The sequence below is a fragment of the Schistocerca gregaria genome, chromosome 1, assembly GCF_023897955.1.
Source record: "Schistocerca gregaria isolate iqSchGreg1 chromosome 1, iqSchGreg1.2, whole genome shotgun sequence".
In the NCBI taxonomy this organism is placed as follows: domain Eukaryota; kingdom Metazoa; phylum Arthropoda; class Insecta; order Orthoptera; family Acrididae; genus Schistocerca; species Schistocerca gregaria.
The window spans coordinates 435278109-435295611 of record NC_064920.1 but is presented as its reverse complement, the minus strand read 5'-3'; the positions used below and the strand labels follow the sequence as shown (position 1 = coordinate 435295611).

At 41.5% G+C, this 17503-nt stretch overlaps 1 protein-coding gene across 1 annotated transcript in view; it reads left to right on the top strand.

Annotated features, from left to right (window-relative positions):
- The first annotated feature begins 10738 nt into the window (after positions 1–10738).
- Positions 10739–17503, top strand: part of LOC126351252 (integrator complex subunit 9) — a 98548-nt gene continuing 91783 nt past the window's right edge. The window contains exons 1-3 of the mRNA XM_050002587.1: positions 10739–11119; positions 11307–11498; positions 11582–11784. Coding sequence (XP_049858544.1) covers positions 11111–11119; positions 11307–11498; positions 11582–11784 — 404 coding nt within the window. The 5' untranslated portion in view covers positions 10739–11110. The remainder of the gene's footprint in view (positions 11120–11306; positions 11499–11581; positions 11785–17503) is intronic.

Sequence of the window (17503 nt, the reverse complement as noted above, 5' to 3'; positions counted from 1 at the left end):
AGGTAGATGCCGTGTTTCTTGACTTCCGCAAGGCGTTTGACACAGTTCCCCACAGTCTTTTAATTAACAAAGTAAGAGCATACGGACTATCAGATCAATTGTGTGATTGGATTGAGGAGTTCCTAGATAACAGAACGCAGCACGTCATTCTCAATGGAGAGAAGTCTTCCGAAGTAAGAGTGATTTCAGGTGTGCCGCAGGGGAGTGTCATAGGACCGTTGCTATTCACAATATACATAAATGACCTGGTGGATGACATCGGAAGTTCACTGAGGCTTTTTGCACATGATGCTGTGGTGTATCGAGAGGTTGCAACAATGGAAAATTGTACTGAAATGCAGGAGGATCTGCAGCGAATTGACGCATGGTGCACGGAATGGCAATTGAATCTCAATGTAGCGAAGTGTAATGTGATGCGAATACATAGAAAGATAGGTCCCTTATCATTTAGCTACAAAATAGCAGGTCAGCAACTGGAAGCAGTTAATTCCATAAATTATCTGGGAGTACGCATTAGGAGTGATTTAAAATGGAATGATCATATGAAGTTGATCGTCGGTAAAGCAGATGCCAGACTGAGATTCATTGGAAGAATCCTAAGGAAATGCAATCCGACAACAAAGGAAGTAGGTTACAGTACGCTTGTTCGCCCAATGCTTGAATACTGCTCAGCAGTGTGGGATCCGCACCAGGTAGGGTTGATAGAAGAGATAGAGAAGATCCAACGGAGAGCAGCGCGCTTCGTTACAGGATCATTTAGTAATTGCGAAAGCGTTACGGAGATGATAGATAAACTCCAGTGGAAGACTCTGCAGGAGAGACGCTCAGTAGCTCGGTACGGGCTTTTGTTAAAGTTTCGAGAACATACCTTCACCGAAGAGTCAAGCAGTATATTGCTCCCTCCTACGTATATCTCGCGAAGAGACCATGAGGATAAAATCAGAGAGATTAGAGCCCACACAGAAGCATACCGACAATCCTTCTTTCCACGTACAATACGAGACTGGAATAGAAGGGAGAACCGATAGAGGTACTCAGGGTACCCTCCGCCACACACCGTCAGGTGGCTTGCGGAGTACGGATGTAGATGTAGATGTAGAAACGGAAGAAGAGGTGCAACAGCAGCTCACCCTCCTGCCAACCAGGAAGGCAGGTGGTTGCGACGAACTAAACAACGCGCTGCTGAAGCAACTGCCGCCAGACGCAGTCTTTGTCCTGACAGCAATCTTCAGTGCCCTCCTGAAGCGCTCCAGCCTCCAGCTCGGTGTGGAAACATATTGAGGTGGTGGCCATTCCGAAATCAGGGAAGAATAACAGGCTGGCCCGGAACTACAGGCCAGTCAGCCTTCTGCCATGCACCTCAAAGGTCATAGAGTGCCTGTATGTGAGAAGGCTGCGCCGCCACGTCAAAGAAGAAGGCCTGCGAGCGGTCTAAGGCGCTGCAGTCGTGGACTGTGCGGCTGGTCCCGGCGGAGGTTCGAGTCCTCCCTCGGGCATGGGTGTGTGTGTTTGTCTTTAAGATAATTTAGGTTAAGTAGTGTGTAAGCTTAGGGAGTGATGACCTTAGCGGTTAAGTCCCACAAGATTTCATACAACTTTGAACAGTTTTTTGAAGAAGGCCTGCTTTCCAACGAGCAGTTCGGATTACGTCGAAGATACTCGACACAACAGCTGATGCGACTCATGGAGCAGGCGATGGGGGCGCTGGAACGTCGTGAGTACCTGGAGGCGATGCTGCTGGACGTCGCTGGTGCCTTCGACTGCATGTAGCACAATAGCCTCCAGTACAAATTGCTTGTGCAGGGGGTGAATGTGTCGCACGTCCGCCTGCTCCGATCATACCTGCAAGAACGTACCTTCCAAGTGCGAGCCGACGGTGGTACATGAACAGCACATTCCATCAGAGTGGGAGAGCAACAGGGGTCCACCCTCAGACCCCTACTGTACTGCCTCTAAACTGCAGACAACCCGAAAACGCCAAGGATTCACCTGGCACTCTACGCAGACGACACCATGCTATTCGCGAGGAGCATGAACGCGCAAATGCTGCGTCGCCGCCGGCAGCTCGGCTTCGACGAGCTCGGATCTCGGGCCACCAAATCGTGGCTCAAATTCGATGCAGACAAGAGCCAGGCTGTGATTTTCAAGCGGAAGAAGGTGCCAGCGGACATCACGCCAGGACAGATCGTGGGTGGTCCCATCCCATGGTCACGCACTGGTCGGTACCTCGGCATTACACTCGACGGGGCCTGTCGTGGAAGGCGCATATTCGTGGAGGGGGGGAGGGGCGGGGGGGGAGGGGGCAATGACGCTGGCCAGGATACGCCTTCTGTACCCGCTGCTGAACCCAGGGTCGACACCACCTACAGACTGCAGCATAACACTCTTTCTAACACTCATGAGGCCAGTGTTCGAGTATGCTACCGTAGTCTGAGGAAACGCTGCCGAAACTTCAGTGAAGCTGCTCCAGACTGCACAGAACAAAGCCCTCAGGCTTGCATTGCACCTGCCACGCGATTTTCCCACGAGGGAATTACACGAACTTGCCGGTGTGCCGGTTAAACAGCTCTTCCGGCAATTAGCGCAAGTTTCTATGCGCCAACGAGGGAAGCCGACAACGAACTCGTCAGGTGACCGACCAAATGCTGGCCGGACTTGCTGCGCTAGTAGCGACTATGCACCAGCAGCAAAAGAACAGAGAGACCACACTAGTGACACAGAGAAGAAAATTCAGGAAAAAGGACAAAGAAAAAAATAGGTAGCTGTACGAACAGCAGTATAGGCTGCTTAACCTACGGAGAAACAAGGCAAGAAGCTTTAAAAAGTCACTACAGGGCTGTTCCGTTTTCCGTCTGCTAATGTTCTGGGCGTTCCCTCTGCGGTCTGCGCTCACCAGAGCCGCTCGTGGGTGTTCCATCTTCGACCTGGTGCGTTTGGAGTTCTATCTGGGTTGTCAAGAATTCTCCCTGTGGTCCTCTTCAGCTCACGGCAATCTTCTGAAGCGTCGCCGTTCCATTTGCGGTCCGCTGCGGTTCTGGGTCTTCCCTCTGTGGTCCGCGCCGTTCGGACGTCCTATCTTTGGTCCGGAGAGCCTGGCACTGTCTGGGGATCGTTTTCTATATCCATGCCTTCAGTTCTTCTAGTCATGGAGTGCTGCAGCTGTCCCCGGTGCTCCTTTAACAATTCCAGATCAGGATCCCAGGCTATGCTTAGCTGGTACCCCATGTCACGGTTCATGAGATTGCCAGTTACTTTTATCTCTATTCGATTCCCTTATAACACTGTCCCAAAATCTGGGTGTCTGTGCTAGAATCTTGGTTTCGTCATAATTCATGGCATGATCTAGTTCTAGACAGTGTTCAGCAATGGCTGATTTCGTCACCTGTCTTAATCGGGTGTGCCTTTGATGTTCCTTGCACCTGGTACCCACTGTTCTTGTCGTCTGGCCAATGCAGGAAAAGGTATAATGTAAATGCCTGGTTTCTGTAACCCCAGGTCGTCTTTAACATTTTCCACCAGTCTCCCGATCTTGCTGGATGGACAGGAAACACACTTGATATTGTGTTTGCGGAGGATCCTACTTATTCTGGCAGAAGTAGGGCCAGCATAGGGCTGATACGCCACCTTCTTTGCTTCATCTTGCTCTTCTTCTGGAACCTGTGGTGTAGTGACTGGTTGGAGCGCCACCTCAATTTGTTTTGTAGTATATCCAGAGCCTGGTATCTTGCTCTGGAATTGTTAAAGGAACAATGGGGACAGCTGCAGCACTCCATGAATAGAAGAACTAAAGGCAGAGAGAACAACCGAACCGCAGCGGATCGGAAACAGAACGGCAACGCTCAAGAAGATCGCAGTGAGCGGGAGAGGACCACATGGAGAACGCCTGGCAGCCCAGACAGAACTCCAAACGCTCCAGGTTGAAGATGGAACACCCAGGAGCGGGTCTGGTTGGCGAGGACTGCAGAGGGAACGTTCAGAACTGCAGCAGACGGAAAACGGAGCGGCAGCGCTCCAGCAAGTCGCAGCGAGTGGGCGCGGACCACAAAGGGAACGCCAGTAGCCGCCGGTGGAAGGGAAAGGCCACAGACGTAAATACTGGACCAGGTCCACTCGAGGAGCAGTCTCAGGTCGCACTTCATGAATGTTACGAGCTACGTTACCGAAATATCGTCCAAGAACGATGCTGATATCCGGCAGAACATCCAACAACCCAAGATGTTATATTGTCGTATGTTTGTAGCATAAGCAATCGTAATAAATAATAGAAATGAAGGGAACAGAAAACCCCTCGTCACACCTGTAACTGCCCTGTTATCTACAACATCAGACATTTTATACACGTATATTCTCGCGCGCACAGACTGCAAATGTTCAGCACTCAGGAAGTTTGTCAGGCAGCTAATTAAGTTGAGACTCAGCGCGGCAGCTGTAGGGAGTGGCTGTAATTGCATTTGCCACATACAGTCGTTCCCATCAGCCACTGTGCAGAGTGTCAACTTAGTCTGGGTGTATTATACACATGTCAATAATACATCTTCGGTTGTATAAAGCAATTCGATGATATTTTGCACAGTACATTTTTCATTTCTGGTGTAACTCTCCAAACATGCAGAACAGGTGCACTTTTGACGTATAGCAGTACTATCCATTGAATTATTAAGTTAAGGTATTCGCATTTCTACCACCGATCCAAAACAACTACAACTTGGAAGCTGAATGTTCCATACAAATTTCTGCTGAGCAGTGCAGTTTTTGAACTGGTAGACCATGTTTTCGTCTTTCTTGATGATCAGACATATGCATACAAGGTTCAGGTGCAGTAAACACACAATATGAAAATTCTGTTGGTGATTTAACATCAACAATCATTAAACGTACATACAGTTCAGAAGTTCCACAGACTACGGCCGGAAGCTTTAAGAAAGTGAAATTACTATACTGGACGCCAAATACAACATTGATTCTGTCTGACACAACACATTTATGGTTCCCAACGTTGAATAACTACAACTATTTATGAAATTAATGTAACATTACAGTTCCGAAATTGTGATATATTGACATCATCCGCTATAAAAATGATCGTCAGCAATGGTAAACATATATGACAGGACAGCTACATCTTACAAAAGTAATAATCTGTTCCTTATTATCCATGACGTTCTAAGACGGAAAACAATCACCAGTACTAGACCACAGCGTATTTCAACTTGAAAAACACTCACTAGACCACAGTACGCCATGTATTTAACATCAAACAGATGTCAGCAACTCTAATTGTGGTTCCAACAAATACTTGACAAACATAATCCAAGAGTAGTTTCAAGATACGTCCATCATAGATTGAGTCTCTCCATAGTAATCCACATTTCAGAGTACAAGCCGCACAAGTTCACATCAAATGAACGCTTAAAGTTACTTGACAGAGGCATATTTCCATTCTCCCATTGCTTCATATGCATGTGGAACAGCAGAAGGGGTAGACTCGCGGCGAGAATCCATGCCTTGGAATAGTGTTACTGGCATTGACTCTTATGATGTCACAGTCCAGCTCAGACTTGTCAGGCTATTTATAACAGTGCAGAATTCTGGCATACTGGCCAAAAATTGAGATACTGACATAGATTCTATGACATCAGAACCCAAGTTATGAAATACTGGCACTGTACAAGTAAATGTATTATAATAGTTCGTATGACAACATAATCGAAGAGCTGTTACAGTATGTCCACCATAGATAGTCTCTCCATTGTGATCCGTACTGAAGAGTACAAGTCCGACATATTCACATAAATTGAATGCTTAAATTTACCTGTGAGAGCCACGTATTCCTTCTACCATTGCTCCATATGCAAGTGGAACGGAGTAAGGGACCAATTAAAAGTGATATAAGATAATATCCCAAAGGTGCTAAATGGTGGCTTACTACCTATCAAATATATTGGAGCAAGACAGCAACAAAGTTTTCAACACCACACCCAACACACACCATGAACTGCACTCACACCTGTCATTTCTGATGAATTTTAAGGGTGTTTACACAGGGAAAGTGCTATAACAGTTCATAAAGACATGTGGGTCGCTTTGGCTTAGTTGGTATATTACCACGCAGATTTTGTAGTAGTTGATTCAATAGATTCAAACAGTAGACGCTATGACGAATTCAGATTGCACTGGGTTCCAACTAACTGTAGGATACTCAGCCACCTATACCACAGCAGCCCACACACTCTTTTGGCTGGTGGCAATATAACCTTTTTTAATTAACACCGATTTTTGCTGTAGATATGCCTTCGCATGATGGAATCTGATATCAATCAGACATAACACTAAGCTCCAACCATTCTTCCTATAAACACAATGAGATGTGATGTCTGGACTGGCAATGAATTTGTAATTTCTCACGTAAATTGTAAATGTTTTACGTTGCTCATTGGACTTCTAAGATTTCCAGCAGATTTCTGTCTGCTACTAACCTGAAGCGTCCAGGCTTCCCATCCATCAAGAATGGAGTCTGTGCTATGAACTGTTGGAAAGTCAAATGAGAATTTGACTTTCCAACATAGTAAACGACTGAGCAGGTTAATAGCATTTTATCACTGCTTCTAGAATAGGAGCTGGAGAAGTCATAGTTGACACAATCTAATATTTGTCCAACCAATGTTCAGTTACATACAGAATGTCAAAAGTTTGTTCGAGATTCACTAAATCAAATGCAGAACTTATTTTCCAGAGACTAAACATTGTGATGTAGTACCTGTAGATTTGCTGATAACACAATGGAAAACATATTCTCAGATATCATATTATCATCAATTCTATTTGTTCCAGATGGAACATTTACTCTAAAATATGTTCTTACTTTTATTTTGATGTCCAAGTCACCAGAAGATTTTGTAGTAGACAACACAACATTCTTGTCATTTCTCCTGTGTTTGACGTAAAAGTATTCCATGTAATTATTTGTCAACATTTTGTGTTATGATTTTTTTTCAGCATCATCCAAATGAAGACCATGTGTAGTGTGAGATGGTCAACCTACGTCACTGACATCCAGTACATGCACATTTGAAAACTGTTTACGTGTATTGGAATACTGTTCATTTACAGGCACTAACCTCTTTGTTCACACATGACTAAAACAGTAAGTCATATGTGTGTGTGTGTATCTATATATACAAAACATTTGTGTGCCCCAGGTAACCCAAGCTCTCCTTTAGTTCTTGGCAGACTACTGACGTTTCGTTCTGGTACACTTGGTTTGAGCTGCCAATGAGGAAAATGAAATCCTTCAACACCTACTTACCGATTTCTTCTGAATGAACATGCTTTTTTATTTGAGATAAGGATGCCTCAGACTTGATGAGATCTGTTGCCTCTCAGTTACTGGCACTTCATTAATGCGAGAAGTGATCTCATGGCTGTGACTGTCTCTGAGAATCATGAGCTTCCTCTGGCAGTTACAGTCCAAATCATGTTGCTGGATATTTTGAGAAACAGAAACAGCACTATAAAAAATTTGAATACTCTTACGTTGACGTTTTGAAGCGTTAGTTTTCCCAGAAAGGTTACTGCAGCAAGCATTATGTGAGTATATTCAATATGGATGACATAATACATTTGTCGCTATGTCATTGACCGCTTAATAACTGTTCATTAATAAAATATTTGTGGATTTATTTAATATTAGTATATATACTTTATTTATGAGTGAACATGGAGACATATACTACAATGTTAACTCCTCATATGACACAGCAAAATATTTGTATGGGCTGACACAATTGGCTGACAGCTTCATTACAATTCCTGGCAACATGAAGCAGTTACCAAGATTTACAATTTTTGAAAACAGTGTGCAAATGAGCACTGATCGAAATAATACGTGACTCATGTGAATCTACATACACTTTTGTGAAGAATGATTTCAGGAATACAAAGTATCATAATTGTGTAGCATATTAATTGTGACACATTACAGATCATATACTAACATTTTAGACACTTTTTAACTTCATAGAATCTAATAAAAGATTTATCTTTTACTTCGTTACTGAGGATAAGGGGATTTTGAATTCCCTGCATAACGTGTACTGGCAACCTGTTAGAAACTTTTCACCAGAAAAAAACTTCATTCTTAATTCTAGACAGGTGTTTGCAGTCTACAGGAAAAAACTTCATTCTTAATTCTAGACATGTGTTTGCAGTCTACAGGAAAAGTTTCACTTTTAGTATCGTGATAGTGAATTATACAGTTTGCCTTTAATTCGCTCTTTTTATGAACCACATATTCCATTGTGGAGTAAATGTATGGGCACACAAGCATTTGTCCCAGAAGACACTGCTGTAAGATCAATTGATTTTTATTTGGTCCTGTTAAATTTCATTCTGTACAAAGATTATATTATAATCTAGGAAAAGTCCGAGGGTACGATATTGCACGGAGAAAAACAAACAACGCTGTAAAAAATACACATGCAAGATATATGATATCACTTGCGAGGTCTCAAGAAAGACAACAGTCTTTAACTGCGCGATCGCAACGGTCGCAGTTTCGAATCCTGCCTCCAGCATGGATGTGTGTGATGTCCTTAGATTAGTTAGGTTTAAGTAGTTCTAAGTTCTAGGGGACTGGTGACCTCAGATGTTAAGTTCCATAGTGCTCAGAGCCATTTGAACCATTTTTATGAAAAACAACAATATTGTAGATAATATTCATTCAAGCTATACAATATTACATACATTAGCATACAGTATTACATCATTTATAAAGTAATGCATCAGTTACAAAAATTACAGCTCTAAATATTCAGTTTAATTATATATAGTATTGTTAGGAGGAACTGTTTCTCCTCATGAATACATTAGGGCTGTCAATGTCCTTTTTTATTGTCAGTGGGAGCTTATTATAAGTTCTTATTTCGTATTGGTTACCTCATTTCAGTACAATATTGAGAGTTGTTGAGTCTTTGTGGAGCGTTTATTCGGCCTTCTGTCATGACTGTGAATACCACCATTAGTTAGAATTGCTTTTCTGTTGTTGATTACAAGTATCCTGTGAGTACCAATGTCCAAAGGGTCTTGAATATTATGACTAATTTATAACGCCACAGACCTACCTACCAGCTCATTTTAGTAATTTAAAATTTTTCCCCTTTTGCAGTATTTCCTCAGAATTTTAAATCACACAAGATCAGAGAGTGGAAATATACGAGATATGACAACATTATTATTTCTCTGTCAACGAAGAGTGCAACAGTTAGTAGTACAAAACATGCCAACTTTAGTTTCTTGAGCAGGTGACTAATTTATTCATTCCATCTTTGTATGCCAAGAAATCTTATACATGAATTTTCATTTATTTTCTGGCCATTGATCTGTTTGAAAAGGCTGAAGTTCGTTATTTACTATCTGAAACTAAATTAATTTTATTTTGGAATAAAGGTTTAATGATAGGCTATTTGCTGTGAATCGTTTGTGTACTTGTGTTATAGTTTCAGTTGTAATCTATATTGAGAATTTCACACCTTTGATCAAAATATGTGTATCATCAGTGAACGTTCCTGTATTTTCCTTGTTATTTATTGGCGTTGGTAGGTCCAGGTCATTAATGTACGCTATGAAGTTCCCTTGCTCAAAGATTGACCGTTGGAGAACAATGCACATAATAGTTTCTCAGTCTCATTTTATTGTTTCGCCGGTACCTGATAGGGCAACTCCTTTTTTCTGTTGTGTAAGTAAGATTCAGTCAAGCAAGCAATTAGTCGTTGATGGAAGTTTTCTCGCTAATGTGATATATTTTACCCAGTCAGAAGCGTTGGCAAAATTTCAGAAATTTCCGTGGAATATTTTCTACAGTTCAACTCATCTAGAATTTATTTTATAAAACTAAATATTGCTCCCTTTAAGGAGAATCCTCTGCGACAGCTAAGCCAGGAGTTTGTCAGTGATTCATCTTGTGTTAGGTTTTACACAGTGTGCAGTACACTAGCCTCTAAAATATTTTTGAAAGAAATGGCATTGGAGAATAAGTCGATAAATAGTACATGTTTGGCACCACCTTTGTGCACTGGAACCAATGTCCTCCATCAACTTATTACAATGTTCTGAGCAATTTCTTCTGTAGAATAAATATTTATTTCATTTTGTCTACATTGCCTCAATAGAGTAGGGCATGGTACAGTACTGATGGAATGGGTGCTGACAATCCCTTGCGCTGGTAAATTTAATGACAGAAATTACAAAACGCAAAGGATGTGTGACTAATAATGTTAGTCAAGTCTGCAATGATAGTTTTAAATACAGCATTCCCGTTTGCCGTAGGATCAACTGCTGTTATTCTCTCTGTTAAAGAATTAGAATCCATTGCCTTCTTATCTCGATCGTTGTAATTCCTGGTATTAACTTTCTGCGAGTGTATGTGAGTCCTATATATTCCAGTAAATTCAGCAATGAACTCCCGAAAGCCCTAATATGTACCAACCAGTTTACAATTTGCTATATGCACATGGACGACAAACGCTATATTGAACGAGCAGCGGACTCGGTCACAGTTTGCTCGTTAGATTTGTGGCGATCGCCTGTCTACACGCTACTATTTGTTTGCGTAGGTGTGGCTGTAGCCCATACATTTAAGCAATGTTGTCCAAACCTCCGTTCCAACTTCCAGGTTTGGCGTACGGTATATCTCATTTCTGCGCAAATCTGCTGACGACGGGCTACTATCTCTGGGCAGATGTTACATGCTCAAACTTTCTTGCGCAGAAAGAACGTTGTGTGCAGTAAACACACCTTTAACTATTCTTGAGGAGGTATACTTGCGCAAGTATTCAGTTTCTTGTGTGACCAGTGAGCTCTGTACTGTAGTGGTAAAGATGATCTCTTCCGGCGGCTACACTCAGAGAGCTCAATACTTCAGTCTTTACCACTGTTGTCTTTAATACCGCCGACCGCGAGTTGTGAAAAATTTGGTGTTGTGTGCGTATCTGTGTGAAAAGATGTAGTGGAAAGTGCTGTTTGTTCGATTGGTTTAGTGGTCAGGATGTGTCGTACAAAGCATGCAGACTTGAAACGTTGAAAAAACGACTGCAATTTGTGACAGCTACTGAAAATGAAGCTTGTGAGTTTAACATTTGTCAGTGTTGGAATAACTTATATATTTGTTTCATAATTTTTGCCCAGAACTGGGTGGGTGTCGAATTAATGTTTTTTATTCTGATTAATTAAATGTTATGTAGAAATTTTTTAAATAACATGTAGAAATTTTTGTACTCTTAGTGTAAAGTAGATTATTTACTATTTTCCAGTATTGCTTGAGCAGCGATCCTAACAAGCCTTGCCATATATTGAGGTTCAAGGAAATCACATTAATGCTGGACTGTGGCTTATCAGCTCAGACAGTTCTTAATTTTTTACCTTTGCCATTAGTGCCAAGTGCAAGACTAAGTAATTTACCAGGATGGATGCCAAGAGATGTGTCCGATCCGCAGTTGGAGGGAGTACGTATTTGTTGTTTTCTCTCTTTAGATCTGTCGCGTGTATGAATTAATCCAGGACTCTCATAACTATGTTTCCATTCCAGGAACTGAAAGAGTGTTGTGGAAGAGTTTTTGTGGACTCTGCACCGGAATTTTTCCCACCACAACCGAAGATTGTTGATTTTGCTGAAGTTGATGTTATACTTATATCAAATTATTTATGTATGTTAGCTCTCCCTTTTATTACTGAAGGCACAGGATTTGCTGGGGTTGTATATGCCACAGAACCGACCCTCCAAATTGGAAGGTAAGAAATAGAGTGAGTCAGTTGATTTTCAAATATATTTGATCAGCTGTTTTCAGCAGACATCAAGATTAGCTAATAATGTTTCAATGTAACATTGAACCTATAAGGAAATGGGAACATAATTTCTTTTTTTAGCCACTATATTTACAAACAGTAGACATATTTAACTGATTGCAAACTGACAACGCCTCAAAATCCTGCACCGGAACTCTAAGCACATTTGAATGAAAACATTTGATAGTCAGTTTCGAAGGTAATGTCCCTCATGAAAATGGCTGTAGTATATACACCAAGTTACAAATAGAGCTAAAACTCTACAGAAATTCATGCATGTTTCTTATGTACATTCTATCTGATCATTCTGGTTCTACCCCACCCATCACTGTATGAATGTGGCAGCAACATCTTTAAAAACTAAGTAACTGTGAAGAATGGCTCTTCCTATTCACACGATTGTAACCTGGGGCAGGGGCACTGTTCAGCAGTAAGTATGATGATATTGAATAATGCATTTGTTTTTTAATGACCAATTTCAGTTTAATACAATATTCTTTACTATGGGAAAGAGTGTACGCTTGGTAACAATACGATAATAAACTGGATAACTGTGTAACACAATACTAAGGGTAAAAATAACTGACGATTTAACTACAAAGTGTAACAGATAAAACATAAGTGCTTCCCTTAGGCAGTTCATATTATTTAGGTGTAGTGAACCAAATTGTGAGGAAAGTGTTTTTTGTCTAATCTCCCAGAATATAAATCACTTAAAAATGTCCTGGGAATGAAGTTTATGGAGCTACGCACACATATTTCATAACGTAAACATTATGTTATTCTTAAGGAAAATATTATTGGTACTATTCAGGGGATTTTAAACGGTGTTGGTATAGCATAAATATCCTTTCTGTACATGTCAATGTTACAGTGGTATTCGTCCAATGTATACTTATACAGCTCTCATTGCATTAATAATTTTTTTTAAAGATATAGCTTCGACACCACATTTCTCAAGATTTCACGTTATGTTCATTGGCTTCCATTGCAATCTGGGGATATACGGAAGCGTCCGATCCCACCCGTCTGCTTTGACCCACGATGTCACAAATATGGCGGAAACGACCATAGACCACGATTCCAATATGGCGCATACAAAGTTGGTACGTACACATTATGAAGACGAAAATATATCGAAAAACAAACACACACACTTTCCACATAAAGCCTAATGACACTAATGGGACAAGTGCGGGAAATGGGGTGTTTTTAGGTGGGGGCAAACTAAATATCAACAAATTTAGACACCCATCCCCATACAAAACCACACAAAACGACGAAAGAAAGCGACATCACAAAACTCCCCAAATACCACTAAATACACTATCATCTGGAATCCGACACTTCCCTTGACTTATATATCTCAACAGCAGCTCCCGATCCCATAAATTAGGATCAAACTCTTCCCTTGGCCTATATAGCTCAAAAACATCTCCCGATACCAATATCAACATACACAGCCACACGTGAGATCGGACACTTCCCTTGACCTGCACACTGTTAATTTTATCAGTCATGTCCATTCCTGAACAAATACAACTGATTAATTTTATTAAAATTACCACACGATGTACAGCAAACAACACTAAATTAACCTTCACACAAAATCGTTAACTCACTGAAACTAATTCCACTACAAACACAGCCGACACTCGAACAATTCTGTATAATGAGCAAAAGCAAACTGAACCCATTACACCACACAAACGAAAACCCTGAACATACCACCGGAGAGCACAACATGACGACATCTACAAACACGCCACCCTCACAAACCAAACTCCGCGCCATCATGACGTCACGGGTCAAAGCCGACTCGTGGGATCGGACGCTTCTGTCGACCCCAATCTGGAGCATGGACTATGCTACAGATCGATCTCACCTTGACCTACATAAAAAAGCTGTACAAGCAAAACTATTATCAACATTCATTTAAAGTGAACATGCTGACATAAGATGTTGACTTCATCCCATGACGTAATCGTGTTGTGATGTTATGCACGCACAAAAAGAAAACAAAATACTGACAGATTTTTTGCTTTCCTTGTGTATTATTTTTTGGAAAGCAGATTGTGGCAACAGATTGATACATAGTGTAGCCCAAAGTATAAGGTATGTTGAAAGGCAACAGTTTGGTTGTGAACTGGCAAAGCCAATCAATGTTAGTCCTAATTATCTCACTTGAGGTGACATCCAGTTCTGTAGTCTAGCCCAAGGTTTAGCGTAGGTTGAAAAGTTGTTGTGAATTGGCAAAACAGTAGCAAAGGCTTTATTTAATGTCTGCTTTCTCTTCTCTCTCCGCATATAATAATTCACGCCACAACATTGTTACATTGCAGGTATACGAATGACCAGTATTTAGGGTCAGCTGCTACTCTGTTCCCTGCTCTCAGTTAAATCAGCACGTGGTACCAGTAAGGCTAGAGTGTTTTTTGGGATATAAAATACCAGCTGTGTCTCATTTACATCATACAAAACATGGTTGCAAATAAGAGTGAAACCCACAGTACATGTGTTCTTTATACTGCAAAAACATTCTTACGTATTAAGGGGGGATAACTGTGTATCTCAGTATTTCCTCAGAATCCTTCATATTTCAGAAGCAGTGTACTACAAATACAGAGGCCCGTCCTCTTTACTTTTTTTAATTTTGCACTCAGTGAATGAATGGCCTAGCTCGTCTAGTAAACTCCATGAGCGCACAAATTTCGGTGCCCCGTATGTCAAAGTATGAAGCATTTGCTTGTGCTGAGCTTGTTGACGGTAGTTATTAGCCTGTACTAGCTGACCACAATATTATTTTCCATGCCCTCCCATGGCTGTTAAGGACAACAGTACTGTGGTAAGAAAAATGTCACAGTGTGAGTGCTTTTGGGACAAGTGTCCATATGCTATCAAGTGGTGCTATGTCCTTGCATACTTTCACAATTTGTTGTGACCAATGAATACACAGGGTAAAGAATTGATGGTCTGCAGGAAAAAATACGAACTTTCTGAACTACAAAAAATTACTACATAATGAAAGTTAGCATTACTTTTAAGGTTTCTGGAGACACCATGGTACCTGTGCCGGTTTGTGGCAATAGATACATCTGCATTTATTGGCAGATTTATAGTAGAAGTGACAAAAGACGACCCTTGATTTTTATAGTTACAGTGGACTTGGTGCAGCTGCTTGCTGTATCTACCTCAACCAAATGCGTAATACGATTTTGTATATGTGAAAATGGTAAAGCCACAGTGTTGTACACTTGTAGTTGACAATTGTTTTTACCAGCGGCTGTTTGTACTTTGCAGTTGGAAGCAGGCAACATAGCTACCCGTAAACAGGGATATTCTTACTCTTATCTGCTACTTAGTGACTTGGACATGGAATGCACTTGTGCCACTTCATCACTGCAGCTTAAAATGTGTGAAGAAATTTCGATAGTATTTCAAACTATCATTCTTTATCAGGTTAGGAAGGAAAGGTCAAGTGCCTTGTAGTCAGCATTGTGTTTCATGCAGTCACCTGCCACTCCACACTTTGTGTTAAGGATAAATCAGTGGTCTGTTCTCTCCCTCTTTCCTTTAACTGCTCAGAAGTTTTCATTTCTGTGTGTTGCTGTTGTTGTTTGAATCCATTGTAAAATGTGTCAAACTAAGAAGCTAAACAAATTTTAAGTATCTAAATTGTCTGTATAAATTAATACAGTTGCAGCTTCCCCCATTAACACTTCTTGATGTATGTTTCAGAGACAAATCTGTCATTGGTAGCTATGGGGAGTACAAGTTGTTCACAATATGTGCTGGTTTTGATACATTGTGGGTTGTTTTTTTTTTTTTTTTTTTTTTTTTTTTTTTTTTTTTTTTTGTGGTTAAATGAGTCTCTAAATTCCTGGTGTGAACAAGGTTTGCTTCATGCTGGAGAAACTGGAGATGGAACACAATAAATAAACAAGGTTGTAGGATAGCAAGCTATATAATCCAAGGAATAATCCTCCAAATAGCATCATGCTCAACTTCAAAATCACTTCATATATGTGTACGCAGGTAATCCATGATGTTTATGCTGCAGTTTAGTATTCCTGTGGCTAACACCAATGCATTATAATAGATGAGCTCAGCATGAGATGAATTACAGCAAAGTTCATTCTTCATGTTTTGAATGTTATAATTAAAAAAAGGTTCAGTTATGTATTAAACTGCAAGCATCTCTTTGATATGACTGAAATTTCCTGTGCATGGTCATAACTCACATTAAAATGCAGCAGCAATCTTGACAGTGTACTGAATGTGGAGGACTTAATTTGGGAGAAACAGACACAGATCCATTGTTGGCCATTCTTATTAATATTTCCCATGGTTTCTTTAAATCAATTAAAAAACACCCAGAATCCTAAACCCCTCACCTCATTCAGATTCACTGATGACATCTTTGCGATCTGGTTTGAGGGTGAAGACACCCTGTCCACATTCCTCCAGAACATCAACAGCTTCTCCCCCATTCACCTCACTTGGTCCCACTCATCCAAACAAGCCACCTTCCTAGATGTTGACCTCCAACACAAAGATGGCGACATCGGTACCTCTACCCATATCAAATCTACTAACCACTGGCAATACCTCCACTTCGACAGCTGCCACCCATTCCATACCAAGAAGTCCGTTCTACCTAGCCACTTGTGGCTGTCACATCTGCAAGGACGAGTGGTCCCCCTTGAAATATACTGAGGTTCTCACTGAAGCCTTTACAGACGATAATTATCCTCCCAACCTTGTACAAAAACAAATCTCCTGTCCCTTACCTTTCCAGTCACTCACCATCTCCCAACGTCTCACATTGCAGCCACAGAGGAGCATTCCCATAGTAACTCAGTACCACCCATGACTGGAGCAAGTGAAATACATTCTTTGCCAGAGTTTCGACTACCTTTCGTGCCATGAAATGAGAACTATCCTGTGCCCACTATCCTTTTCACACCTCCCACAGTGGTATTCCGCTGTCCACGAAACCTACACAGTATACTCGTCCATTCCTACACAACCCCTGATCCCAACCCATTACCTCATGGCTCATATTCCTGTAATAGACCTAGATGCAAGACCACATAAATCACCCACCCAACAAAGGCATGGCTATCTTTGAAGCCAATTGTGTGATCTGCAAACTAAACTGCAACCCTTCGCTGTGTTCTATGTGGACATGACAACCAACAAGCTGTCTGTCTTCGTGAATGCTCATTAACAAACTGTGGCCAAGAAATAACTGGACCACCCTTTTGCTACCAACATCACCCGACGTGACATTATTCATTTCAGTGACTGCTTCACAGCCTGTGCCATGTGGGTCCTTCCCACCAATACCCATCTTCTGTAACAATCCTGTCCCCAACCTTTGTTAGCCATTGTTGTCATACATCTAGCCACTTCCTTGTTCCCATTCCAGCACCACACGGCCCTCCATTCCACCAACGAACCCCGTCTTTTTTCTTCTCTGACTTTTCTGCTGCCCCCCTCTCGTGCACTACGTCTTACACCTCATGACTGCACCTAGCTGACCTACTCTCCCCCTCGTCCCAGCACACTCCCAGCAACGCTTTACCATCACACACTCCTACACTGGCATTTCTCCTCCTCCCTGCCCTAGCCTCCTCCTTACCCCTAACCAGTTGCTTCTCCC